Source organism: Vanellus vanellus (assembly GCF_965231255.1).
Source record: "Vanellus vanellus genome assembly, chromosome: 1".
NCBI lineage: Eukaryota > Metazoa > Chordata > Aves > Charadriiformes > Charadriidae > Vanellus > Vanellus vanellus.
Genome location: NC_138905.1, coordinates 109,332,826 through 109,359,850, shown reverse-complemented (window position 1 = coordinate 109,359,850; position 27,025 = coordinate 109,332,826). Strand labels below are relative to the sequence as shown.

General features: G+C 38.6%; 1 protein-coding gene across 1 annotated transcript in view; it reads left to right on the top strand.

Moving 5' to 3' along the window:
- ROBO2 (roundabout guidance receptor 2) overlaps nucleotides 1-27,025 on the top strand; it is a gene marked incomplete at both ends in the record, with an annotated part of 475,695 nt that overhangs the window by 316,649 nt on the left and 132,021 nt on the right. The window contains 3 exons of the mRNA XM_082489007.1: nucleotides 8,927-9,084; nucleotides 10,712-10,832; nucleotides 20,774-20,912. Of these exons, the coding sequence (XP_082345133.1) occupies nucleotides 8,927-9,084; nucleotides 10,712-10,832; nucleotides 20,774-20,912 (418 nt within the window). The remainder of the gene's footprint in view (nucleotides 1-8,926; nucleotides 9,085-10,711; nucleotides 10,833-20,773; nucleotides 20,913-27,025) is intronic.

Below are 27,025 nucleotides of genomic sequence, written 5' to 3'. Positions count from 1 at the left end.
TTAGCGATAAAAGAAGTCGCACTGGGGTCAGGTCCAGCAGGAAATGCCACTGCTGAGCCTGTGTGCAATGACATGCCCATTTATGGGACAGAGGACATGAGACCAGCCAGGCCTATCAAGCAGGCCTGTTTAAACGGCACCTGGCAAGCACCCCAAAACGGCCTATTGACATGAGGACAGTTTGCAGGATGGGAAGTGAGGTATTCAAGAAGCAGCAGACGGCTCCCACTGGTTCTGCGTACCAGCTGTGGATGCATCTCACGCTCCATATCAGATGAAGTGCGGCTGCACAGTCCCCTTGCAACAAAGTTATGAAAGCTTATCAAGAAATATGCGCCTTGCTATGTCTGCTCAAATATCTTGGTTTCAATCCTGATTTCTGAAGGTAGCAACACAAAAGCCCTGACAAAAAAAAATAAAAAATCCTCCTCACAAAAAATGGAATAGCTGAGTTTTAGCTTATAATTAACAGATAAAGCTTGATAGAGACCAGAGTTAGGCACAGAGGTCAGGGAGATGGAAGGAAGAGAATTCCTATGTTGGGCAACAGCCTATTTTGTTTGATGCTTTGCCTAATGTGGCTAAAGTATAGCAGTAATGTGGCAGTGACCCCCTGCCAAGATGGGAAAGCATCCCAGCTGTTGTGTATGTGTTGTGCATGTGTACACAAGAAGTTTATTAGAGGCTATTCACACTTCAGTGGAGCTCGGATAGTGCAGTCTGTATTATAGTGGTTAAATGAAGCATATAACATTCTATATTTCTTGTACAAGAAATATTCATTCATTTGTATTAGTTTTCGTGATTCTCATCTGTTCTTATTCCTTTGTTTTACTGAGGGCACATGTACATTTTAGGTGTTTTGGCTGGGCTTGAACTGGAAGCCCAGGGGAACTAAGCAGCTAAAGTGGTTGCAGGAGAACTAACTTCAGTCTGGTAACAGAAAAAATACAATCGCTCAGTGCTGTGTCAAACTCTGGGTAGCATTCATTAGGTTGAGTGTAGTGCTGCAGGTACCTGGCAGCACTGCTTTTGTACTCACAACAGCAAACCTGCATGCTATTATACTGTGGTTTCTGAACTTACTAATTAAATCTGTACTTTCTGGGGAATCTCTGTGCTGTACTCTGTATGTACCGTGCAGTTTTTGTGTGCTTTTCTGAAGCATTCGATGGAAAGCTCCCACCTGAATTTTGTTTGTATGTCTAACAGTAACATTTGAGTTTCTTTGGATGCCGTTGCTTTTGAAAATTGGTTATATATTTCTACCTCCTTTAAGTCTGAGATGTGTTTGGGTTTGGGTTTTTTTGTAAATTTTGCTTATTAGAACCTAAGAATGGCTGTACTGCAGGAGAGAAAAGGTCTGTCTAGTCCAGTCTATCCTTCTTCTGACAATAGCCTAATGAGGTATTCTGGAGGATTGCCTCTTTTACCAAAAATGATCTTTCCTACTGCATTGCTGGGAGAGAAGCATAGTTGATGTGATTTGAAGAGTCCTCTAGTGCTTTTGGTGAAACTAGTCCCATATTCTTTCTGCAAATAAGACATGCTGGCATACAAGTGACAGTAAAAGTACACTATTTCAGTTGTGATGTGGTGGTTTTTTGAAGTTTGCTAGGTTCCACATCTGATATTCACATTAGTTGGGAAAAAAATAAATTACTTGCCCATGATTTTCTGAATATGTAGTCCATTAATGTGAAAAGCATGTAAAAGCTAACATCAGACCTGAGTTTAAAGGATCATTAAATAACTACTCTAGTAAACTGCTAAATGTCTGATCCTTGTTAAATCTCAAGACTTAGAACAGGCCATGCAAATTTTTCAAAGTTCTTTGTCTGCAATTGTGGTACTAGTTCTTCTAGAATGTCTTTATACTTTTAAGCAAATAATAGGGTTTTTAGTTTCAATGAAATAAAACTCTTGGTAACATATCTCTTGTTAGCATTAGCAATCTGTGCAGTGCATTCATCAAGACTGATTATGCTTTAAGAATAAGAAAAAAGAAATCTGCTCTGTATCCTAGAGAAAATTTTTCAACATATTATGTTGTATAGCTTTAGATTTCTAAAATCACTTAAATGTGGTCTTCAGGATATTTGCATTCATAAAGAATACTTGGTTATGCTTATTGCTTCCCTTTGCCTTCCTTGAATGTCAAAACACAGTGATGCTTTTGAAGATTTAGAGCAGATGGGTAGTGAGATTGCTGACTGTTAACTACAGCATTCAGAATTTGTTCGTGGAAGGAGGCAGGACTTTAAAAAAGAGAGAAGGTTATTGGGGCTTCATTGCAATGAAGACAGGTGATAGAACTTTGTTTTCAATCAGGAACCTTAAAAATAAATATGTTATGTTCCAAATTAGAAAAATCTCCACTCTTCATGCTACCTAGTAGTCAAGTAAAATCTTTCAGAAAAAATTATGGAGATGTCAGATTGCATTCAAGTGATCACAATGAATCACTGTAAGTGTATTCAGGCTGTATTGCATATGCTTAATTCAGCACAAATAACAGCCTTTAAAAACTCAGAAACAAATCATAAGCTAATGTCTGCGATAACTATCACTTGTATACCTATGCAATTGTGTAAAAAGCAAAATAGGTTGGCAGTGTCCTTAATTGGGTTAACTGTTGAAGAAAGATTTCAAAGTCTGACTCTTGCAGTCTGTGCTGTAAATCATAGAATCATACAATGGTTTGGCTTGGAAGAGACCTTAAAGGTCATCTAGATCCAACCCCCCTGCCATGGGCAGAGACACCTTCCACTAGACCAGGTTGTTCAAAGCCCCATACAACCTAGCCTTGATCACCTCTAGGGATGGGGCATCCACAACTTCCCTGATCAACATATCCCAGTGTCTCACCACCCTCACAGTAAAGAATTTCTTCCTAATATCTAATCTAAATCTACTCTCTTTCCATTTAAATCTGTTACCCCTCATGCTATTGCTATACTGCCTGATAAAGAGTCCCTCCCCATCTTTCCTGTAGGCCCCTTTAAGTACTGTAAGGCTGCTATAAATAAAAATGGAAAAAGCCTATCCTCTTTGCTGACATTTGTGCCATCAGCTAGTTGGTGCACACCTCAGACTGAAACTTAGAGAAAGAAAAAAAAAACCTATCTCCCACTGACTCCATTTGGAATTGTCTACTTACTTGTCAGTCTCTGTTCATGCACCTGATTTCTAACACTAATTCTCTGTGCACCTGGTTTAATAGGTTCCGTGTTTAGAAGCAAGGGTCTCCACTTTCACGGTTACACATTAACGTTCATTACAAAGTCCAAATTCTATAAAGGTCTGTATCTGTATGTATGAGCTGTTAGAAGTTTTAGAGGATGTGTCAGAATGGAGTGTTTTTTTTCCACATTTTGGTCTTTGCTTGGGCCTGACAATAAAGAGCTAGCTACCTTTAACTGTAACTACTGAGTAGGTTACTGACTTCAGACCGAGTGAGGAAAAGGGATGAAGCCTAAGAAAGTTGCCGAATCTACAAGGAAGAAGGTTCTCCTTGTTTCCTGATGAAGCTATCTCCCTACTCATCTCTTCCTCACTTTGATTTCTAGGAAACCTCCTAATCAAAAGTTGTTGAAGCTACTGGACTCTCTGAAAATACCCTAACACCTCTGAAAATGAATCTCGTGGGTTTGGCGCCTCATTGTAAAGTCAAGCCTGAACATTTTGAGACATGGTAAATTAGCTAGCATTCGTGTCTCTTAAGCAATATTTGTATGAGGAGATAGGTGAAGGATGGGAAAAAGAACAGGAGGAAAAAAATGTATCGTTCCTTATCATCTTTTTTTTTTTTAAAAAAAGGTGGCAGCTTTTCCCAGGCAGTGCACATGGAGAGGGAGCTCCAGAACTCTCTGGGGGTCTTGCTTAGGACTATTGCCTAGGTTATGATTTTTTTTTCTTAAATTTTCCTTACAAAATGTGACAGAGGCAGTTGCTGAAACAAAGAGGTAGGGCAGCAGCATCCTCAAACAAAGTGTATTATTATTCTTCACGGGGAAGTTTGTCAGTGACCCTTTATTTTTTTTCTGTCACCTCGTTTCAGCAGGTAGTGCTGGCTTGCTCGGGGACCATTTCAGTAGATCATACGCATTAGCCAAGTTCTAAAATATCCCCCTGCACTATACACTACCTAAAGTATAATAATCCTTTAATCTATCCACTGCATGACATCTGGGCAGTTATTTGACATAATAATTCATGTTGATTGTGCATATCAGTGTGTGTCAGAGGAGAGAAGCACGAAAGCAGTGGTGGAGAGGAGGATTTAGGAAAACGCCTGTGGGGCAGCGCCTTGGATCAGGGGAGACCTACCTGCATGTGGCAGGAGACCTACCTGCATATGGCAGGTGACCAACCTGCCACCTATGTGGCCATGTAAAATCTTTATATGAAAATAATATTATCCTGAGATAAGCACAAAACAGAATAGGAGGGGGAAGATAAACTACCAGGACTCCAGTTACAGAAGCACATTAATATTTACTCGATATCTCTTTATACCCTCTAGTCAACACGACAGATGTAGCTGTGTTTTAAGACATTATCATTCATTGAAAAAGGCAAAAAAGATACTCTTTCCCTCCCTCCCATCCCTGATAATCTCAGATGTTCCCCGTGTGTGCCGGGGGGAGGAGGTGGCGAGCCGAGCGCTGGTGGGAGAAGAATGCAATTATCCCAAAGCCTCCTGACGGGCATCCACTTCTTCCTTCCAGCTTAGCTGCTCTGACCACAGGCTGGGGGCTCGTGGGACATGGACCAGATTGAAAAAGTGGAAGCAGACAGATGGTTATTTGTAATCATCATGTAAATGTAAATCCTATAAAAATGTTTTCTTTCTAAGGGCCTGAAAGCTCTTGTAGTGGAAAGCAGGATTAAGGCATGGATATCTAGCCTGGAATAATTTTGACCCTGCCACCTTCCCTCCTACCCCATAAACGTCATGGCTTTATCTCCGCTTCCTTTAAACAAATTGCTGGAGCCTGGGTTGAGGAAATTAATTTGGTTTCCATGTAATTCCCTGAGTTTATGAGCGTCAGTTTGACCGAGGCCTGGATTTGGGCCTAAGCTGGCAGGTGCTGGTGAGTGGTTGCCTTGGTAGCGGGGACTCCTTTTTCCCTCTTTCTCCCTCGCTCTGGCAGGTGCATGTCCTGCCAGCGTTTGCCTCGGCGCTGCCCTTGTGACATGGGCTTGCTTTCCGTGATTATGCTCGCAGGTACCTGTAAATGGCCGTACAGGACTTTGCAAGCCTTAAAGACCGACATGACAGCTTGCAGACATCTATCTTGTTTGAGCAGCATCCGCTTGTTCAAGCTACGAGGACGCCAATCAAACTTTAATTAACTTTTGTCCTCAGCACCATTGTAGGCTGAGTGTACAATTTAGCTGTTCTTCCCAGCTCTCTGCTCCCCGGCTGCCTTTCCAGACAGTGAGTTGTAGCCATCCAGAAGCTTTTGCCTTTCCGAGGCTTTGCCTCTCGAAACGTGAGGATGTTTGTGCTGCTGTGGGGCTGGTAGATAGGAGCATCTCCTGCTCCTCCCTGCATCGCTGTCACCACTGGGAACCTGCTCCCGAGGAGACCAGCCGCACTGCGCTCCCGGCGTGGGCAGGCAGGACAGGATGCCGGCGACCTTTCTCTTTGGCATCCCATGTTAAATGTAGGGCAACGCCCATGCAAGCAGAAAAGTAGCTACATAACATATGTTAAAATTGGAATAAAGCAAAATAAGAACACAGGACAAGTTGCCTGACGGCAATGCTTCACCGCTTGTGTTGAATTTTTAAAATGCTAGTGTTTGTGCCCTGCCAAGAGGGCCCTGAGGAGGGCTGGCTTCTCAAGTGAGCAAAAGCCTCTTTCCAGTTTGTGGAGAGGGTGATCTGCTCAGGCACACTAATAGTTATTTGGAAGTACTCAGCAATTGTGGATAATTGGCTGAGGAATATTCTGCTCAAATATTGCAGAAATATTGCTCAAATATTGCAGAAAACTGCAGCTCTCAAACATTTTTCAGTTTTCACAGATGATTGTGCCATTAGATATGGTGAATGCACTAAGCTGTGCTGCAACTTTTCCATTTACTGTGCTAATAAGTGTGAACTTGACTTCCAGTTGATGCTCCTTTCTTCTGTGGCTTTCTGTGCCGCTGGAGTGGGGCAGCTGAGCTCACCAGCTCATGCTCCGCTCTCCTCTGCACGCGCCCTTCCTCTGCCCTGCTCCTTCTCTCAGGGTGATGTTTGGATGTGGTGGGATGGCTGTGCTTTGTAGTGTTGTTATATTGCATTTACAGCACTGAATCACAGGAATGACAGCCCGTGCCCTCTGCTGTTTACCTTGTTTTTCTCTCTGCTTTTGTTCTTACTGTTTTCCTTTCTTTACCTGGCTTTTTGTTTTCACTCTGCCTAAACTTACAGCGTTCTCCCTTTTCCTCTCCGAGTTTTCTCTCTTTAGTTTATATTCCACACATTTTCCCCTTATCTTTGTCTTTCTGTCCCTGCTTTATTTTTTCCCTATTTCATTTTTCTCTGACCGTTTTTTGTTTTCCTCCAAAACACAGAACGCTTTAGATGGAAATGGTGAGATATATCTATTCAAGATTCGCATATGTGTTGAGGTACAGAGCAAGATTAAGTAAGCCCCGTAGCATCAATTTTGTCTTCCATTCAAGCCAGATTTGCAGTAAGGCTTGGGTAAAGGAATGTGATAAAATCAAATCACCTCTTAGCCTCATATTCTGTGACTGATTGGAACCTTACACAGTTGCTGGGATGATTCAGACAAAGTTAATGTAATTTGCTGTGTATCACCACAAGAAACTGTATTTGTCAGCTTCATATAGCAGTGTGAAATGTTAAGGGAAAATGCTTTCCTTAATATTGTTGCCAGGAGTTAAGAGTCAGGAGTATAAAGTCATTATGTTGTGGGATCTGCTGATTTTCTGGGGATTTTCCACTAATGGATTTGCACTGAAGTTCTGTAATTGTAAAAAGAATCAAGCCAATAAAAATTAATATTTATTTTTTTTGTAATAATAATGGAAGTACTTGGCATTTATCCATTTGCCAGTTATATGAAAGAGGGCATAGCATTGCCTAGAAGTATTTTTTCTTCCTGTGTGTGATAGTGATCACAGACACACAGAAAGATGCTTCCCAAAATAGGTGATTTTGTAAGACTTTTTTTCTGGTTCTTTCCCTGAAATTGCTACGGTATTAGCTTTCTTGGCTTTGCAAAATGTTGTAATGCCAAATAGTCTGTAGGACATGATCTTCAGCATACTGTTTCTGTATTATGCACTGCGTAAGTTATTTCTTCCATTTGATCTTGAAGCTCTATATATTCCATTTTTGTCAATTTTATTATTGTGAATCAAAAGTATACGAGTAATTTGTATTAATCAGAAATATTTTGAGGTTGAGTCTTTTGTTAACTGTTGGAAAAAATCAGTTGGGTGTGTCACCTAAGAAGACTATGGGTTCTTGTCAGAGCTGCATTCTTTGCCAACTGCGTCCTGTCACTTTTATTTTATGCTTCAATAGCAAGACCTAAATAATCACTCTTTTTTGTATTAGAAAAGGAATTAAATTTCAATTAATTCCCTTCTTCCTCTGGGATCTACCTGGGTATCCCAAAATGGGGAACAATAAAAGTTACCTCATATGTCGTTTTGAGTGCCACATATGTACAGCCTGCTCACCTCAGCCCATTCAGAGACCAATTCTTGTATATATTAATCATATTTTCTTCTGGCTTATTACAGAACAGAAAAGTATTCAGTTCCAAATGTTAAAACGGGGCACATTTTATTAACATTGAAAGCAGTAAATTATCTCTGCTTATGAAATGAGACTGAGCAATTTCTGCTGAACTCTTCCTGACTTGCCCCTTCACTAGGATACAGTGTTTTCTAATTTCTCAGAGGGCCCTGGCTCTATTAAGGGTGAGAACTGTTTTAAAACTGTAATGAAAGCCATACGTAGCTGAAATTCAAGGAGAGGAAATGCCCTAAATTCTGTGTCAGTAGCTCATCTAGAGCTATTTTCAGTTTTATGTTTATAAGAATGTCAATTAACCTAGAGACTAGGACACACATGGAAGAATAACGATGAAGTGGATTTCGTTTTAACACACTGAAGCCAGCTAGTTGGACCTAATCTTTCTTTATAGAAGCTTGATTTACATAAGAAGCTGGCCTGCGTTGCCTAATTTAGTTCTCAAACAACTTGGAGATCTAAATGCTCTTTACTTTCAATGTCATGGGACAGCATTGGTCAAAGTTGCAGAAATATTAAAACTAAAAAAATAAAAGGAAGAAATAAATATGCTGGAAACACACTACCGTCAACTTGATTTCTCTGACACCTTTCAGAACTGGTGATCGCTTTGGCATGTATTTAGTGATAACAGTAATAACAGTAGTAATAACAATACCCTTAATCAGGGTGTAACTCTGCAATTCGGTATCAGTTGTGTCACTTCTTTACGTAGCTTATGCTGAAGTTGGACATCCAGGCAAGAGAGATATTTAGCATGTTGTTTTGTGTTATGAAAAGAACTCAACACCAAACCTGCAATGCTACTTTTGCAAGGATGAGAGGAGACCCTGTCAAGGTTAAAAAGAGTAATGGTGCTACAGGTCTTTCTAATTTAAATGCAGAACAGAATTCTTACCTGGAGAAAAACAAGGAAAAAAAACCCATATATGTGAAATCTGCCTTCATCGGACAAAAAGTCACACCTCACCGACTACTTTTATGAGATCTTTTGTAGTAAATATAAGATACAAAGTCATCACCTGATAATGGTTGAGACTTGTTTGTTTGTTTGTTTAATATTATATGTATCTGCATATATTTCCCCACCACCAATTACTTCTTGTAATTTTTTTCTTCTTTCCCTCATTTATTGCATTAGTGCTACGGGATGACTTCCGCCAAAACCCTACAGATGTTGTGGTGGCAGCTGGAGAGCCTGCCATATTGGAGTGCCAGCCGCCACGTGGACACCCTGAGCCTACCATCTACTGGAAGAAAGATAAAGTCCGTATTGATGACAGGGAAGAGCGGATCAGTGTGAGTATAACTCAGGTGGTTGTCTACAGACACAGGGCCTGCACTGAAGCCCTGCAACTGAGTGCAGCAGAACTTTAGAGCTTTATAGCCTTTCCTGTAGAGACTCGTCATTACTCCTGACAGTTTGCCTCTCTGAGCTTTCCCAAATGAGGAGGGGAAGGTTCTTTATTCCTTCTGATTTGGGTCTCCAACTTGAACTTCTTGAGGCTTGATTTGTATAACCAGTGTAACGGAGGTCCATTAGAGCTGTAGATTTGGTCATGTAAGGTGCTCTGTTAGGTGGGGGACTCAGGGGATATCTTTGACAGGTTTGGCCTTACCTTTTCTAGATCTTGGTTCGGTGAAATGAGAATATCAGACTTTATATCAGAGAGGTGTTTTAAAGATATAATCAGTCATATCTAGGAGGTACACAAATGCTCTGTGGGGAAAAAAACAACAGTTTAGGATGATATTGGTAACGTATTTAGTGGAGTAATTGGGATGTGTATTCTAAATGAAGGCTGAAGTTAGACTTCAAAGAATGATTGTTCCTAAATATGACTGCATATTGAGTAAATGAGTAACATCAGATGAATTCTGTGACAGTTCATTCCATGTACTGAATTAAAAAGGATCCAGCAGAAATACCTACCTTATCAAGTGATTAGAAATTATACCATGGTATGTGCAAGCAAATGGGATAAATTAAGGGTGCAGCAACATATTTCATTCCTACTTTTTAAATGTTTAGCTTGTCACTATTAATATTCCTTCAATAAAGTTTTATGTTGTATGTGACAATAAGTAACTCATTCAGTGCTGACCTTATTCAATATGGAACTACTATCAAGAAGCTTGTTTGTTGCTTTGGATGCCTGTGGAGGTATTTCAAGCTAAACAACCTAAATAGTTGCTATTTGTGGGCCAGGCTGTCTCTGCTAGGGTCTACTCAAGGGTAGAGGAAGGAAGAGTGGCAAGGAACTGGTTATCATTCCCTGACTCTCAAGTTTCTTTGGCTATATTCCTAGCTTATTCTGAAGCATCCCATTAGTGTAACTTTTAACATTGTCTGTGACTTCACAAGCTTCTTGCAACTACTCTGCCCTTCCACTCTATAAGCACCCTTTGTAGCCAAGAAAATGTTGTCACGTGGGAGTCAGGTGAAATCTCAGTTTGGGCTGGATTCAGTCTGTTTGCATCAAGTAAAAGAGAAAATCTGTCTTAATCAGTGAACAAGGAAACTGTTCAGACGCAACAAAATAAAATGAACTAAATAAAACTAAGTAAAATTGCCTTTTTCTTGAGAGAAATGTCAAGAGTGCTTTACATATCATCATGCAAGAAATACAAGCACTCTGCATTGCCAAGGAGGCAGCAAGACATGTAATCTTTGAAATGTAAAGCATCTAATGAAAACCAAAGAAAAAAGCTGAAATGCAGTTAAAATCAGTCAGTAGGATAAAATATGTTCTAGAACAGTTAAAGATTTTTAAGTACATAGGATTATATTTTTAAAGCTATACATGTATTTACAAACAAAACTTTTAAATTCCTTAATTGTGGAACTTACTGCCTGAGAAGGTAGCTTTTTTCTGTTATGTTTTGTTTATCTGAAGTTAAAAATATATTCCTTGTTTTGAAACAGATACGTGGTGGGAAGCTGATGATCTCCAATACAAGAAAAAGTGATGCCGGCATGTACACTTGTGTTGGAACAAATATAGTGGGGGAGCGAGACAGCGATCCGGCAGAGCTGACTGTCTTTGGTAAAGCGACTCAAGCTTTTGTTTCCTTTTCACTACAAATGTCATAAACTGAATTGGCCTGGGTGACTCATCAAAATAGAAGACAAAACAAGGTTAACAAAACACAATAGTACTGCTTAAGCTTCATTTCACAGTTTCTGGAGAAGACCAGGTTTCAAAGGCTGCAATTTATAATTATGGAGCTGTGATGGCTCAACATTTTCCTTCTAAGTGCATAGTTTCAGTCTAATTGGAGGTCCTTAGTGATATGCATACGCTCAGAGATGGTAATGCAGGACATAATGCTTTCCCTCACAAAATTGCCAAATGTAATTAAGGTACTTCTAATACAGTTGACAATGCCTGCTTAACAGAGGTTTGGACCAGCATTGCCTATTTAAATAATTCCTTATTCCTGTGGGGTTGTGAAATCAAACCTTTGTAGGAGAGCACAAAAGAGCTCAATTGGTCAGTAAAAAGTCGTTGGAGAAAATCCCAAGATCAACTTTTTGAATATATAGAGATACTTTTGTCATTTGTTTTTTAAAGGGCATGAAACAGCTTTTCATCTTGTAAGCCAGGGCATCATTTAGGTTTTTGGTGCTGCTGAATGAATCAAAAATTAATAGGTTCCCTGTGTGAAAGATCTTCCCAGACCTGATGGGCAAGGCAAGAAGTTAAGAACATTTGCCCTTTGGTTAGGGTCTAGAGGAAGAATAGAATACAGAACCTAGAGCTGGATCCATCCTGCTAACAACTGGGTAAGGCAGATAGCCACAAAATCCTGCTGTGGTACATCTTGCAGTCGTGACATTTCTATTTACCATTAGCTATGGTTTTCTAGGAATTAGTCAAGAGGTCTTGAACAAACAAAAGAAAATCAATAAGGAAAATAATCCTCATCGCTAAATAAAAAACACATACATGCATACAAAAAAGAAAGAGAAATAGTGTTAATATTCCCTCCTGCTACACCTCTTTGATATCCTTGACACAATACCAAAATTCCAACCAAGACTGCTTGTAATTTCAGTAAGACTTTTCATGGAAATCCTAAGGTCCTTTCTGAAGCAGATGCTTCTAATTTTTTCACCTTCTGCTTAATATGGTACACTGTAAAACCCAGTCACACGTATTGCCATCTGTCTTTGCGTGTATGTGCAATTCAATATTTGTTTGTCCACTTTTAAAAAAAAAGCATATTATGGAATTCACAGAAGGCATAGAAAAGTTTCTGCTAGACAAGATCTGGGAGTGACTGAGGTCTTGCTGCTTTCCAACATTACAAGACTGTAAAGGCTTCTACTCCACTTTGTTGTGAATTCATGGAAACATATGACTTAAAGACAGAAGTAGTATATTTTGAAAAAAAGCACAGAAAGGATCTCTATAAAATTATTATGTCAATCTGTTGAAGTTGTGCCTTTATACAGATGTAAAAGAGACATGACATATCTTCTTCATCGGTTTAAGTACTGATAATCTCTGGTAATACTCCCTGTGGATAGCAAGCAGATTGCAGTCCTAAACTACAAAGCCTTAAGAAATCCTTAAGAAAATAATTTGTTAAAAAGCATTGAGCTAGGAATAAAAACAGAAATATGCATGTAATTTCATATCCTGCAGAGCTATGAAAAGTATTAGGTTTGTCTTGGTATGTAAAATAATACATAGCAAACTACAATATTCTGATTTTTTTACAGGATTTAATCATAGCAATCAACTCATAGAATACAACCTAAGCCTATTTTGTGAATACTGGAAAAGATCATCAATAAATTAAATTAGACATCTTAATTCTTCATAATTGTGTTAGACTACCTAAAGAAAATTTTATTTAAATTCCCTTTCCTATCGGGCTATCTTCGTATCTAAAATTCCCCTTCTGTCTAGGTATTCCCTTCCAATCTTCCTTTTTTGCTGTACAAGAATAGCATGCAGGAAGGAGGCGCTCAGGTTATGATCTGCTGTTTGTCAAGACGATTCGACTATCCTGTGTCCGTTTCCTGGCTGCCACCTGGCCCTGAAGCTCTATGTGTGTATTGGTCTCACTGTATAGACGTGTCCAAGTTAGTCCTGGTCCGCCCCATACGAAAGAAGGTGGCTTGACTTTGCCTTCCACCAGCAGAACAGTTGTATTCTGTTCCTGGACTCCAGGCACCAGTGCGTGGGTGGGTGCACAGTGCACTGGAGAGCATTATCCATGATATTTCCAGGAAGCAATGTGTCTACTGGACAGTCCAATCAGTCTAAGCATACACAATAAATCCAATAAATCCAGCAACTCTGGGAAACATCAGATTGGCTGTGCACGTTCAGATTGACTTTACTGAACACAGGCAGAACCGCAAGTTATCTGTTAAGTCCACAGCCGTCCTCTAATAGGACTCACGGGTTTGAGGAAACATGGGAATAGTGCAAATGTTGAGGAAAAATATGCTAAAAATATCATAACACTTATATATTATTCATGTGCCCAACTTCAACTGTTTTGACCGTATTTGAAAATGGGCTTTATAACTAAAACGAAGATATCTTAGCTAAGAGACTTAAAGAATTTAATAAAGTGGCTGGCAATCCTACAGCTGGTGCTGATTCTGGAGTGTGTATTAATTAGCTGATTATTAATGTCTCTGTTCCTTTTCCAAATAACAACCCCCCAAACCCTTTCCATAGTGTGAATGGGGCCTTACTAAACACACTACTCTGTAGGAAAAGGAACTGTTTCATACTAGTTTTCAAACCTTTCCAGAAATCAGCCACTTGTTACTTTTGGCTTTGCAAGTTTTTCTGTAATACCTGAAGTTAATTTCTGTATGTGACAGATCTCTGGCTCCCTGTACAGTAAATTTAGCCTGAGGCATTGCCTCTGGAAAAACTGAGTCAGTGTGGTGGTAACTGGTGGCCCAAGGGGAACAGCATGGAAACCTAGCCTAAAAGATTACAACTTTCCTGAGTTTAAAAAAAAAATAACATAAAATGGACAATAAGAACCTCGGAAAGGAGTAGGAGGAGAAAATGGAAGTTTCCCATATGCACAGTGTATCCACTTGGCTGGGTACTCTTTCAATAACCTTTCCTAAGAGATAGTTGTGGATAATACATGTAGAACTTTCACAAAACAGCGAACTTTTTTTTCAACCCTGCCTGTATAAGAAACCTAGTTTTCAACAGCATACTGTTAGTGTTGGCGCAGATTGTGTTTCTTTTCTTCCCAAGTCATGATTTTTCTACTAGCAGAGAATTGCCAAAGTTTCACAGTAAAATATCATAAAGCGAAGTGATTACATAAGCGGAGCTCCTCCCAATTCTTCCTGTGTTTTGAATAGTGGCAACGATGCATTACATTTTGCTCGTCTTCTCTTTCAAGCCCTACTGCTAGTTTTTGCCTTTATGAGGCTCCAAGGTGTAATCTTGGAGTAAAGCAAGAAGGCAGGGTCTGTCACAGGCTCTAAGTTGGCCTTTAAAGGAAGTTAATAACTTATCCATCAATCCTAACGTTCACAAAAAGAGGCAGCATGGTACTTCGTTATTATGGATGCATTATTCTAAAGGGCAAATTCATAAGTGATGCAAATCAGGCTATTTTGCTTGTGTTTGGGCTCATAGCCTTTGGCTGAACAGACTGAAAGTGAGATGCAAAACAGAAACGGTTTCATTCCAATTTGTTTGTAAATACATAATATGGAGCCAGAAATTAAATAAAGTAAGAATTACTGTTTAAGTTAACCTTTTATCATTTTGTCATACTACTGCACTGTTCTCAGATAAGTTTTCAAGTTGTTTTAACTATTTCAGACTCCTTTTTGTTCCTTTGGACTTAAAATGGTACGTTTGAAGAGAATGTACAAAGGTATATCTTGTATATTGATTCTGAAGCTCAGTGAAATCAATGAAAGCCTTAATATATCAACTTCAAGAGGCTGGCACCAAGTAGTGGAAAAAGATATATTTAGAAGAGCCTCAAAAGACTATAAAGCATAACTAAGAACAGTACAAAAATATCTTAAAAGATATGTCAATTCAGACATATTAAAGATTGTTTGGGGTTAATCTTTGATTTTAGCTTTGGTACCTGAACCTTTTTTCAGCTAATAAGGTCCCGTGGGATGAAGAGGTATTTTTTTGTCTGATGCTTGAAGAAGTATTTGTGTTAGATGTTCTCTAGACTTTGTCAGGCTGAAAGAAATACCATAGTTCCAGAAAGAGCGTACTACGATGGCATGATCTTAGAGGAAAAAAATCAAAAAATCCCTTAATGAAGATGTTGTGCCCCATTTTATTTTCCTGAGCTCTGACGATGTGGAAGGCCTTAGCAGAGGGTCTTGTCCCATTGTATCCTGGAAATTAGTCCCAGAAGCTTTCCCACACACATGGAACATCTACAAAAACCAGGTATACATTCACAGTTCAAGACAGAGAAATTGGCAGTGTGTATTTCGTCCTTCAGAGCAAAGCTCCTCCTGTTTTTCTTCAAATCCTTGTATTTCACACTTGCAGCATACTTGCGGCAGTTTGCAAACAGCCAGTTTGGCTTTGCAATATTTATTATCCACAGATACTGACAAGTTGTAATAGAATAATGATACTGCTGTGAAAAAAAGGTCTGATTTGTTCTCCAAAGTCCATACCTAATGCTCAGTAAAAACTGAAATTAACAGGGTTGCAGATGTATATAAAAGGAGGAAACCACTAACAATTGATTAACACTCTACTTTATTTGCACGTGACTCTTAACAGTGCTCTGTGCCTTTACTGTGCAAGCTCATCGCGTCTTGGGTACTATTTAGAGTGTAGAAGTTTGCAATGCCTACACAAGTGCTTATTTCTCAAATGCAAAATGAAAAGGTGCCTAAGAAGAGGCAGTAGAAGAATGTTGTTAAATATTAAAACATCTGCTTTTGTAATTGTATTTTCATTTATTTGGCCAACATAGGTAAATTTAGTGTGATCCTAATATCCTGTCTTCTTCCACATCTTCATCTTTTGGCAGAGAGCTTTACTTTATCGCATTGCCATTAATGACATACGTACGCTACTGACAGCATACTGAATTGAAACTTACTCCTAACCATCTAATGTTTCTTTTTTTCATTTACATCAGAATGCTAAAGTGAAAAAAGCTTTTATTTTTAAACTATTTGCTGTTAAATCCCTCCCCAAAGCCTTTTAATTTCTGTTTTAATACTTCTTTCTAGAAAGAAAAACATTTTAAAAAATTGATGCCTTCTCTCCAGCAAAGACAGAGAAAACAGTTCTAAATCAGATTGAGCCTCTACATTATGGGGACCATCAAATCCTTCACTCTAGCAGTTGCCTCAGCAGAGAAAACATATTAAGGTGGTTAGGATCATTTAAATTAGATTGAGGTCCCATATATGGCTGTCTAACTTTTTGAGGAACAGAGAAAGGGCAATAATACATCTGAAGGTCATCTGAGTCTCTCTAACAGACTGTGCTCCACAGACCAATTGTTAAATAGAGGAAAAATTGAGTTCTCGGGTTAACTTGTGTCAGCACCCAAAGCAAGGAAAGGATTTTCCGATGTTTCTGGTTAGGATCAGTTCTGTAGGTTTTCTTGCAGCACTTATCTCAAGCGCTGCAACAGATTGTAGGTGTGTGTCCAGATTGCATTAACAATCCCCTTTTATAACTGCAAGCAAAGTTTATTCTGAAGTTATAAAGGTCACCCTAGTAATAGCACGACTGGTTGATATGACATATAACCATGACCTATTTTATAGTTCTCTTCAAAGATTTTTAATATTCATCAGAGAAAGCCTGGGAAGTGGGTACTTTATTTACTCAGTGAAAGCTTATAAAATAGCCATATTAAAAATTTTATATATATCTATGATTTTAATTTATTACCCTTTCTTGTTGTTTCTCAAATATATTGTGTTCTGAATGGTGTTGACAGAGTAACAATGTTTAATTATACCAGAAGGCTCTATTTATGGGCAATCCATATTAAAAAAGATAAAATAAAAAGGTTGTTTCTCATGTTTAGCTCCAAAACTCAATTTGACCTGGCTTTATTTAGCATGCTTGGGCAAGCAGCGCTCTGTCTCCTGAGAGATTAACATTGTAAGCAAGTTATACAGGTGACTCAAATCCAGTTAATCTCACATAAAGAATGTTAATTGCATTGGCAATGGCATTCACTCTGATCACTTTATAGCTGTATAATTAGCTATTGGACATATTCAAGGGGTTGTCTGAGTGATACAAATGCAGGAAACAACATGAGAGAGAACTTGTTCTTTCCTGATTCACGCTGTGGAAAATGCAGAGATGATGGAAAACCAGAAATAGCCGTTATTGGTATTTGCATGTCCTTGCTAACTGGGATGTGTACTTACATAGCGGTTTATTTTCTAGCAAATTGTTAACTGTTTTGGAAAATACACAGTTTGAGAAGCTGATCTGAAACAAACATGTATGTATACTCCCAAATTGCCTTGATGTGGAATCAAGTGATTTACCTAATGACCTTTGGGCCATTTACTGTCCTATCAGCTGGGTTGTCCTCAAAATGTGATAGGAATTTATTGTCTCATCTCCTGTATAGAAGCATTTACAGCCAGAAGTAGCAATTTCATAAATATGTATCTGTTAGTTTCTTAGCTGTTTACACACAGCTTTTATAACCATGGTCTAAAATAAGTTTTGAATGCAGACCAAGCCAACATATAGGCACATGCAGAGTTATTTAAATTCAATGTGGATGAATGAGGGTCTCTAAATCACCTATGAGGATGCTGATCTGGATCTAAATTTCCTGATTTAGGATCATTCCTTGAAAAACAAATACCAAAATGTAGATTGTATTGTGTATGAGCTCAGAGCAGGGGTTAGTCTGAGCTCTTCTTAGGAGAGAAGTTGTGAATAAGATACTGTTGCAAATTTACAGAAACTTTCATTAAGATATTCTCTCCTAGATCCACAAGACAAGCCAAGTGCGTTGCTTAGCATTAAGTTTAACAACTAATGCTTCTGTTACTTTGTCCAGTTTTAAAAAGTTTGTAAAAATAAAAGGCTTTATCCAAAATTTTCCATGTCTGCTTGGAAAACTGATTTATTTTATTTTTTAAATTGTCAAAATAATTCATTCTTCTCTAAGAATGTTGAAGTTCCTGCAGTTTGGAGGTGACAAGCATAACTGGAGGGAAATGGGGAAGGATTTGAAGGAGAAGAATGGAGGAAGCTTTTTGTCCTGAGAAGTGCAGGTCCCTTGTATTGAATAACAGGGACCTAAGATTTGGTGGGAAACAGCTACACTATGCCAGAGCTGTAATCTTTTTCTCATCCAAAAATTTTTCACTAAATTTAGCAAATTATGCACCTCTTTAAAAAAAAAAAAAAAAAATCGTCAATTCATACACCAAAGACACCAGGTAGAATGCAGGTCTGCCCAGCATTTTCCTGCAACTGAGCTGCACTCCTGCTGCTGTCACTCTTCTGGGATGATACTTGGTTACTTCAACCGATTTTTCTTGTGTTAATCTTGTGGATGGGTTGTATCTGGGTGGCACAGAGAAAAGAAGCTCCAGTTCAACTGTGGTTCAAACACCCAGTGGAGAATAGTCAGTTTGCTGTTAGGTATGAAGAAGTGAGAGCCATCGATAGTTCGAAGGGAGACTGGACTTGTGAACTTGCTGGGTTCCAGCTGTGAAATGCAATATTCTGAGCTAGGAGGTGACAGATCAGCTAAGAAAGCAGTCAGCAGCTGGAAAGAGCTGGCACAGCCAGTGGCTGGAACGGAGAGGGACTTGAGGCACTGTCACAGGCTGGCAAAGACACATAGGTGAGGGTGGGAGTAAATCTAGCTGGAGATTGGAAAAGGTCAGGAGACTACATGCACTGGGAAGAAAATGTCTGATGAAGCACACTCAGGACAACGAGCTGTAGTGAAGGTTATATATGGCTTGTACACAGACTTGAAACTGTGTCTGTGAATAAAGACTGAGATTTCAACTTGCAGAGAGAGACTAGAACTGAATTTACTTGCCCAAATGCTGCTGGAACCTGCAAATCCCTGGCAGGACTAGGAATGGGAGAAAAGCAATAGCTTGGGAGAAATGGGGAGAAGAATCTCTGCCCTTTAGACATGTTTTTATCTCTAGCATCTGGAAAAGCGCTATAGATTCTTAAGCATGTATATTCTTCTGCTGACAAAATATGGTTTTCCCTGCCAATAGGTCCCCCTGCTAGTATCATGGAATTCCTATGTGATGCTGTCACTCATTTGCATAATTGTTAACAGGTAGTTTGGTGTTCCTTAATTTCTGTCTTAATATTCTGATTTGTAAAAGTGGTGAACATTTTATAAGCTGCAACTAAATTCAATGGAAGCTGAGCTTTGAACACACAAAATTAATGCTAAATTCTCAAAAAAACCCCAACCCACCAGTTTTGTGTCTCAGGATGAGCATCAATATTTAGCAGATATTTTTTGCCTTGCTTTCTTAGATCTCCATCGCACCTCAGAGAGAAGCTATGAATATAAGTGAATTGTTTATGAAGCATTAAGATAGGTGTAATGGAGGTCATGAGGAAATTAATAATTCTGCCTTTGAAGTGAAGTTTTAGTAGTATGACAGGAGGCCACCCACTAAACAGTACAGCTAAAGTAAAATATTAAACACCTGCTCGTTAAATGAATACCAACGATCTGGAGACGTTTTGGGAAAAAATAGTATGTGATCATATAATTGCAACCAGTCCCGTAAGGCATAAACAGAAAGGAAGTGATTAAAGGGCATGCAGACAGTCTTAGTTCTGGCACTGAGGTGCTGCGTGCTTGATTTTGCAGCCGTATTAATGTTCTTTTAATGTTTTATTTGGTTTGGTGGTGTTTTTTTGTGTTGTTTTTTTTTTTTTTTAATTATTTGGATATAACATGGATAGCCAACCCATAAACTCAGCTCTGTAGTTATCAACACAAACTGCCTGAGTCAGAGTCTGGTATTGCTTATGTCTGTGTGAATTTTGAATAATTTTTTTAAGTGACATCATACCCTTCAACTTTCTAAGAAAGAAAGGTGAAACAGTGTGTAACCAGTTTTAAATGTCTTTATAATAAATCCCTGTCTTGGGTGGAAATATTGCTTCATATAAACCCAGCCTTATAATGGTTTGACTCTAGCATAAATAATCTATAACAATGAAAGTTATTATGGCTAGGAGAGGACCCAACAAAATTTATGCAATCCAAAGGCAACTTGGAAACTAACCCCAGTGACATCCTTTCAGATGAAATTACCGGTACTTTGAGTTTGTACCAGTATAACTGAGATCAGATTGTGGCTCTGCATCTGGATTTTAAGCAGGCCTGTACAACATTATGATGATTAATAATATTTGTAGCCATGCAGGCTAACATAACAAGGATAAACAGAACTTATTATTCAGACCTTAATTTAGTTTTCCATGGTGAAGTTAGCGATGGGGATCAGAGAAGCTCTGACCCCCTGTGCGATAGTCCACAATTGCCTGGGATGCATAACATGGAGTTTACATTTTCCTCCAAAGCATCAAGATATTGATTATTGCCAAAGGCAGGCTATCTCCATTGGCAGCCCATATATAGCTAGAACAGGCAGGAGCTTTTAGACCGTGGTCTGTGCATACAGTGGTGCAGAGTCAAAAAGTTCACACGGAAGGGCACGGTCTTGGAGACCTCTCCACTGGTAGGGCAGGTGGGCAGTCGGTGCTAGCACAGGTTCTTTCTGGTGGCACTCAGCTCTTGCGTGAGGGCCGGATGCGACAGCCCCTGCCTCTCCCGCCCGGCAGTCATCTTCTGGGCTCTTTGTGCACATCATCAGTTCCACTTGTCTGAATTTGTGGAGCTCAGCCTCCTTTCTTCGTTCTGTGAATCAGTAAACAAAAAGATGCTGAAAAGTCAAAAGTGTTCATTTCAGCCCTCTGACTCACTAAGGAATTTTAATCTCTCTTTCAAGAACGGCCCACGTTTCTCAGGCGACCGATTAACCAAGTGGTGCTGGAGGAGGAGGCTGTGGATTTCCGGTGCCAGGTGCAGGGGGATCCCACACCCACAGTCCGGTGGAAGAAAGATGATGCAGACTTGCCGAGAGGAAGGTGAGAGCAACATTCACGTTCCCCAAACTTTCAAATCTCAATTGTTGAGTAATGCTGGAATCACTCCCTATTACTTACAGTTTGTTATTTGACGTTATGGCCGAGATTTATTTCTCATATTGCTGGTCTTTGGCACTACAAAACCTGTTCCAGAGTCAGCTGAGCCAGGAAACCCAGTCTGTGTTGAATTGTCCAGGTAACAGATTCCTGTGGAGGGAAGGAAAGTGACGCGTAAGTATTGTGAGCACATGGGTATTCACCGAATTTGCTAAAGAAAGTGAAGATGCTTTAGGAATGTACTAGTGATAGTAGCATCCATAATAACATGCTGATATCAAAAGGGAGAAAACTTGGCTGGACAGTTACAGATCCTCTCCGTTGCACGAGCAGGATGAATTAGAAGCGGAGCGCTGTGGTGGGCTTTGCTGGTTCCTTGGCTCATGTCTGTTAAGTCTCGGAGAGAAACCTTCCTCTTGAGGAAACAAAAAACCAAACTAGCAGAAGTTGAAATCTGGAATAGGCCCCCTGTGTTCAAGAAAAATTTGTTTAGTCTGGAACAAATGCGGAGAAAGTTCCAGAGTGAGCAGGGGATGAGAATCTGTCCTACAAAAGGACATTAAATTAGCTTGGCTCCTTTCAGCTAATCAAACAGTTTGCTTTCTGGAACTCTTTCTAGTTTTGATGCTGAATCGTTATTGGATTAAAAAATCTTAACACAGAAATAGATCTGGGAACAGGAAGGAGAACCCAAGTCTCCACAACCCAACCAATCCTTCTGGTCCCGTGAGTCCTGATTCGCTTTTGCACAGTGCTGTTAATTTCAACAGGAGACATGAATAGTGCCTTTTTTTTTTCCCCACCACAGTTGATTGGAATTTGAAGGAAGGAGAAAAAAAAAAAAAAATCTAAATCTTCTGTTCTTCAAGCAGGTGCTTTAAACACTGGACTTACGTAGGCTGGCTGCCAGTGTTATTTCTGCTCCTCTAATCATGATCTTAAAAAAAGAGCAGCTGCAATGGTGTTTTTGGCTAGTTTGTGTCAGTGTATATTAAGTGTGCCATGAGCACACTACTAGACTGGGCCTAACTAAAACAAGTTAGACATTGTTGTCTGCTTTCTTTATCACAGCGTGCTTTACCTCTTCAACCCAAGAAGGTGAAAAATGTGGTAAGACATTTGGCAGTCTTCATCTACTTGCTAAAAATATGGCATTTAGTGTTGCATGCACTTTCATGAAAAGCGATGGTAAAATTCCTGAGTCATACAACACTTAGTCATGTTTACATCTTGGGTTAATATCTTTTGTTTCTCAATTTCTAAATCTTTAACAAAAACCCAAAAGTCAAATTAGAGAACACCTGTTTTAGTTTCCACATCCTCAACTCTGTGAGATGTCTTACAATTCTTCAGTTAAATATATTAATATAATGATACATAATCTAGAAAAAACATTTTAACATTAATTTCCTTGCAATTTAAAAAAAAGTAAAATGACATAGCTTTTTTGCTAATTATATTGATTGATGTGTATGCATGTAGTACATAAAATATTATTTTGAAGAGCAGACTTTTGGATGGCAGGATGAATTTTTCTCTTTCCTTGTTATTCAACTGTGTATTGTAGAGTAGTCCATAGTAAATACATTGTGCTTCTGTGATTTATTCTTGCTGTTGTGCTACTTCTGTTGTTTTAAACCATGTCTGCTTCTAAGTCTCATAAGCAGGAGTAATAGATTATGAACCAGCCTTTGCTTAGGTTGCACTTCTATTATGTTTTTTTAATGACTATATTCCTTCTTTTTCTGTTATATCTTACTGTGAAAAACAGTACTACGTGCTTTGAGGTATTTTTTCTGTTTGTTCATGATGTATTTCAAAGGAATAGGAAATGTAACAGGAAGCACAGGAAGAGTTTTCACTGGGCTTTTAACTAAGAGAAGAGAAGGTTCATCAGATACATTCTGGTTATAGTCAACTTCAGACTCAGAAACTACTCACAATGTTTTGCAGTGGTTTTACACTGCTATTTAACATTTCATTAATTGTGTTTTGGCATCTTAAAACAGAATGAGGGGGTATGTCTTCGTTTATGTCTGCTTCCCAGAACATCAGAGGAGTTGGTAAAGAAGGGGCAAGGTTGCAGAATATCACGCAGGAGACCACCTCAGGTGATAGAGGACTACTGCTGTCCCTGCTCATGTAGTAGATTACCACCACCTGAACCACATGGGTTGTGGTCATCTAGTAGAGTCCAGCATCTGCACTTCAAAAGCAAATACCTCTGGTGATCAGGACTGTATATTTTCTTTTCTAAAATGTATCATTTGTGTGGCAAGATATGTGAGCAGAGTGTTCACTGTCCAAAAAGAGTAAATTTCCAAACTATGCTGCATGATGCTTAATCAAGGAGGATACACTTGGAAGATCTGAAAGAAAAGCTATTGTTTTTTCTGATTTTTTAATGCAAACAAAGAAATTTGCCCAGGTATGGTCTGAATTAATTGATGGATGAGAAAACAATACTATAGCAATTTTATAAACTAAGAGAATTTCTAAGTGTTTCTTCCTTGATGAGGTGGGAGATTTTTTTTTTCTTTTTTGAGGTAAACCAAAATTAGCTTTCAGCATCTGAACTGCTGTATTTTAAGCATTTTAACTTCTACAGTGAAATATGAAACCCTCAAGGAATTCCCTTTGTTATTCTTCCTACATACATAAATCCTTCTTCTGAGCAGATATTTGCAGCTATTTGTCTTACAGCTTTCAATACCAATTTCCTGTTTCTACAGCTAACAATGTTCTTTGCACATCTGTCTGTTTTTGTTTTTTCAATAATTTCTTTTTGTCTTCATCCCTAGATTACGAGACAATTATAATAGGTACCTGTTTCAACAATTACTGCAAATTTTTAAATGTCTCTATTGTTAGTTCAGCTTTCGAAAGTGTCTAGTTCTGTGATAGCAAAGTGGGATAAACTGACATTTTGTTCATTTTGTTTCTGGAATATGCTCTTGGTGAATGCCAGAATCAGTGATACTGGATCCATGGTCTTTCAGAAATCCTTCTCTGTTTTTCCATCCTACTTCCTTTTAGCTTTTTTAGTGACACATGTGAAAGCAAAGAGAAAAGTAATCACAGTAATTTCTAGTGACAAATATAAACAGTATTGCTGTACCGATTGGTGTGTTGAGTAATAACTGGAAAATAATTTCAGGCTGTTAGAGTTTTAATTATAAAGGTCCCTGGTGAACTCTAAGCATCTCCAGTTGCAATTGGATTGAATAAGGAAAAAAAAAACCAACTTCTAAAGAAATTATTATTTTTGAAAAGATGACTATTTAAAAAAAATTAATTTGGCCATTTTGTTGAATTGTCTATGTAATTACCCAGAAATTTATGAACCACCATGCTTTAAAACTGAGAGCAGATACACATAAGTTTATTCTAAGGGTGCAAGACTTCATTCCAAACTGTAGCTATTTTGAATTGGTGATCCAAGACAGCTGTGATAGCATATATTTTGAATTTAAAATCTTTAAGTGGTTCTTATAGTGGAAGTTTTCAAAATAGAAAAATAGATCTCACTAGCAGTGAAAGGCAGTTACTTGTCCCACAACCTCTAGACCTGACATGAGATTTCAGAGACTGTGGTATAAATCATGGAGCTCTTCTGTGTATGGCTGGGCAGGAATTAGGAAAGCAACAGGAAGGACCAGGTGAAAACAGTGTTGTGACTTATGTGTGCTAACTGTTTTCATAGTTCTTTTTCATTTTTATGATAATGAATTAATTTAATTCTTCAGACTCAAACATTCTTTTTAGAGCTTAAGCCAATCCCACCAAATTGATAACTTGCTATTAAAAATGTTGATACTGCACCAACAGGGAGAAACAAAGAACAATGTGAAGTCTGGGGTGTAAAGCTGTTTTCCACAAACTGTCCATTTTGAGTCAGTGACCCAAGACTGAAATGCATTGTGAATCAAGGGTAGAGGCGCATGGTGTGTATTTTATTTTAACTGCTCTAAAAATTCATCATCACACTGTAGCTTCCACAGTACACAAAGGCTGGGGAATAGTTAATCAAGTATGACTCATATCAAACTACTGGACGTGAACAGGATATTGTGGGGTCACCACTCCTATGCCTTTGGCTGAAATACTAGGTTCACTATTTCACGAACAGAATTTCTTTTCATCGTAAGTGACACGAGGAAATGGCACAAAAATTGTACTAAAGTGGCTCAGACAATTGTGGCCACGCATAATGACCAGGACCTATGGAAATTAAACAAAAATTGTCTTTATACATTGAAGTCTTTTTCCAGCCACACGTTCAGGTGGCTTTCCCTTTGATCTCTGCTTGGCAGAAATAGAGATTATACTTTCCTGCTACGGAGCTGATGGTCTCCTGTGTTGTAAGGAACTCAATATGGCCTGGATCAACTTTTGATTCATCTGCTTTTTACCCCTGGTAACAGGAAGAAAGTGATATTTTTTGAGAGCCTCCAATAGGAGAGTGGCATATCTATGACTGGCAATTTAATAAAATTTGAATAAGGTTTATGCAGTGTTTCATGTCTTCAAATTTTTTAGCGAAGCCGAAGAGAGCAGCTGCAGAGTCTGTAATTACATAGCGAGTAATACAGATTTTTTTTTTTTTTAAGGAAGTGAAGAGATTTTCAATTACAAGTTAAAATTTATGACACACTATAATAACTGTTTAAACCTTTTACACAGAAGAGGCTAGCAGTGCCAGCTCTTTGGAAGAGTGAGGTTAGCTCAGCAAATGTATTTTTCAGTTGCCTTAAAAATGACTGAGTAGCAATCACATGGGCCTCTTTTTTGCATTCCAGCCCAGAACAGCTGGTTTAGCTCAGTAAATACATCTTTCATGAAATTACAACCTGCTCTTGTAAGTTGCGTTTACAGGCACTGTCTGATTAGATGAATATTGTACTAGAGATGAAAAGTGGCAACCGCAGCAGCAGGAAGAGGTATTTGTTTTACGTGCCACCCACGCAATGGGAGTGTAGGCAGAAAAACCAAGAGTGATGCTTCGAAACAAAAATGGTGCGTAGTTGACACAGAGTATATTGCTAAGTGTTAAGAGACTGTAGGTTATTAAATGAAACAGATCAGTGACACAGCAGTGAAAATCATAAACAGCACAGTAAGATTTCTTATTTACTAAAGATTGGGAATATTCATTAAAAATTATTTGGGAAAATGCATCCTTAATGCATAGCCTTAACTTAGAAGAAGTTATGTGTTAGCTCCAACAACAAAAGTCTGTGTAGATGTTAGTCTTGCTATGTTTTTAAAACTGGACTCTGTGTACCTGAAAATTAATTGCATGCACATAGCCTGGGCAGAAATACTGTCTGTCACATTTCTGATAGCTGTGCATTTTCAGTAAGTACTATAATTTTTGTGCTTTCCTCCATGGCTTCTTGTGAGCTCAAAACTAAGGGTAAATGATGAAATTTTAAAAATATCTTACTGTCTTCAAGGTTCAAAACTTTGAAAGGGATTTAAATGTAACTGACAGCAAACCTTATCCCAATAAACTCAGAAAAGTTAGATTTTTTTAAGAGGCGATCCAGTAAGGGCCTGATAGCTAGAGATGTTCTGCATTTGTATTTCTCCATGATCACATGATAAAGCCCTGTAAGTCAGAGAGACAGTAATTTTTAAGAATAAACACGGTGCTACATAATTCTATTTATATTCTAGGGATGGGGTAGTGAGGTATTTAACTACAGCCTCCTCTAGATACAACCAAGGGGAGAATGACCTTTCAATGAAATATGACTTAATAACACTACAGCGCTGTGTGCTTTGGTCGAGTTAATCTCTGTGCAGATTGTAACAAAATGCAGTCTAATGTGTATTGAAAATTAATTAGAGTAAAGAGTATGTTTTAGTAGTGTAATGGATATAATCTTTGGTTACATCAGCAAATTTCTGTTGCAATTAATAACAATTAATGGTTTTAAATAAAGGGTCAGGGAAAAAGGATGTTTTTCATATTAGCTGTATCAAATGTACTATTCATCACCTCTGGTTAGATCCAGTATGATTTGCATGCCCATCTTTTGTTCCCTAAGCTA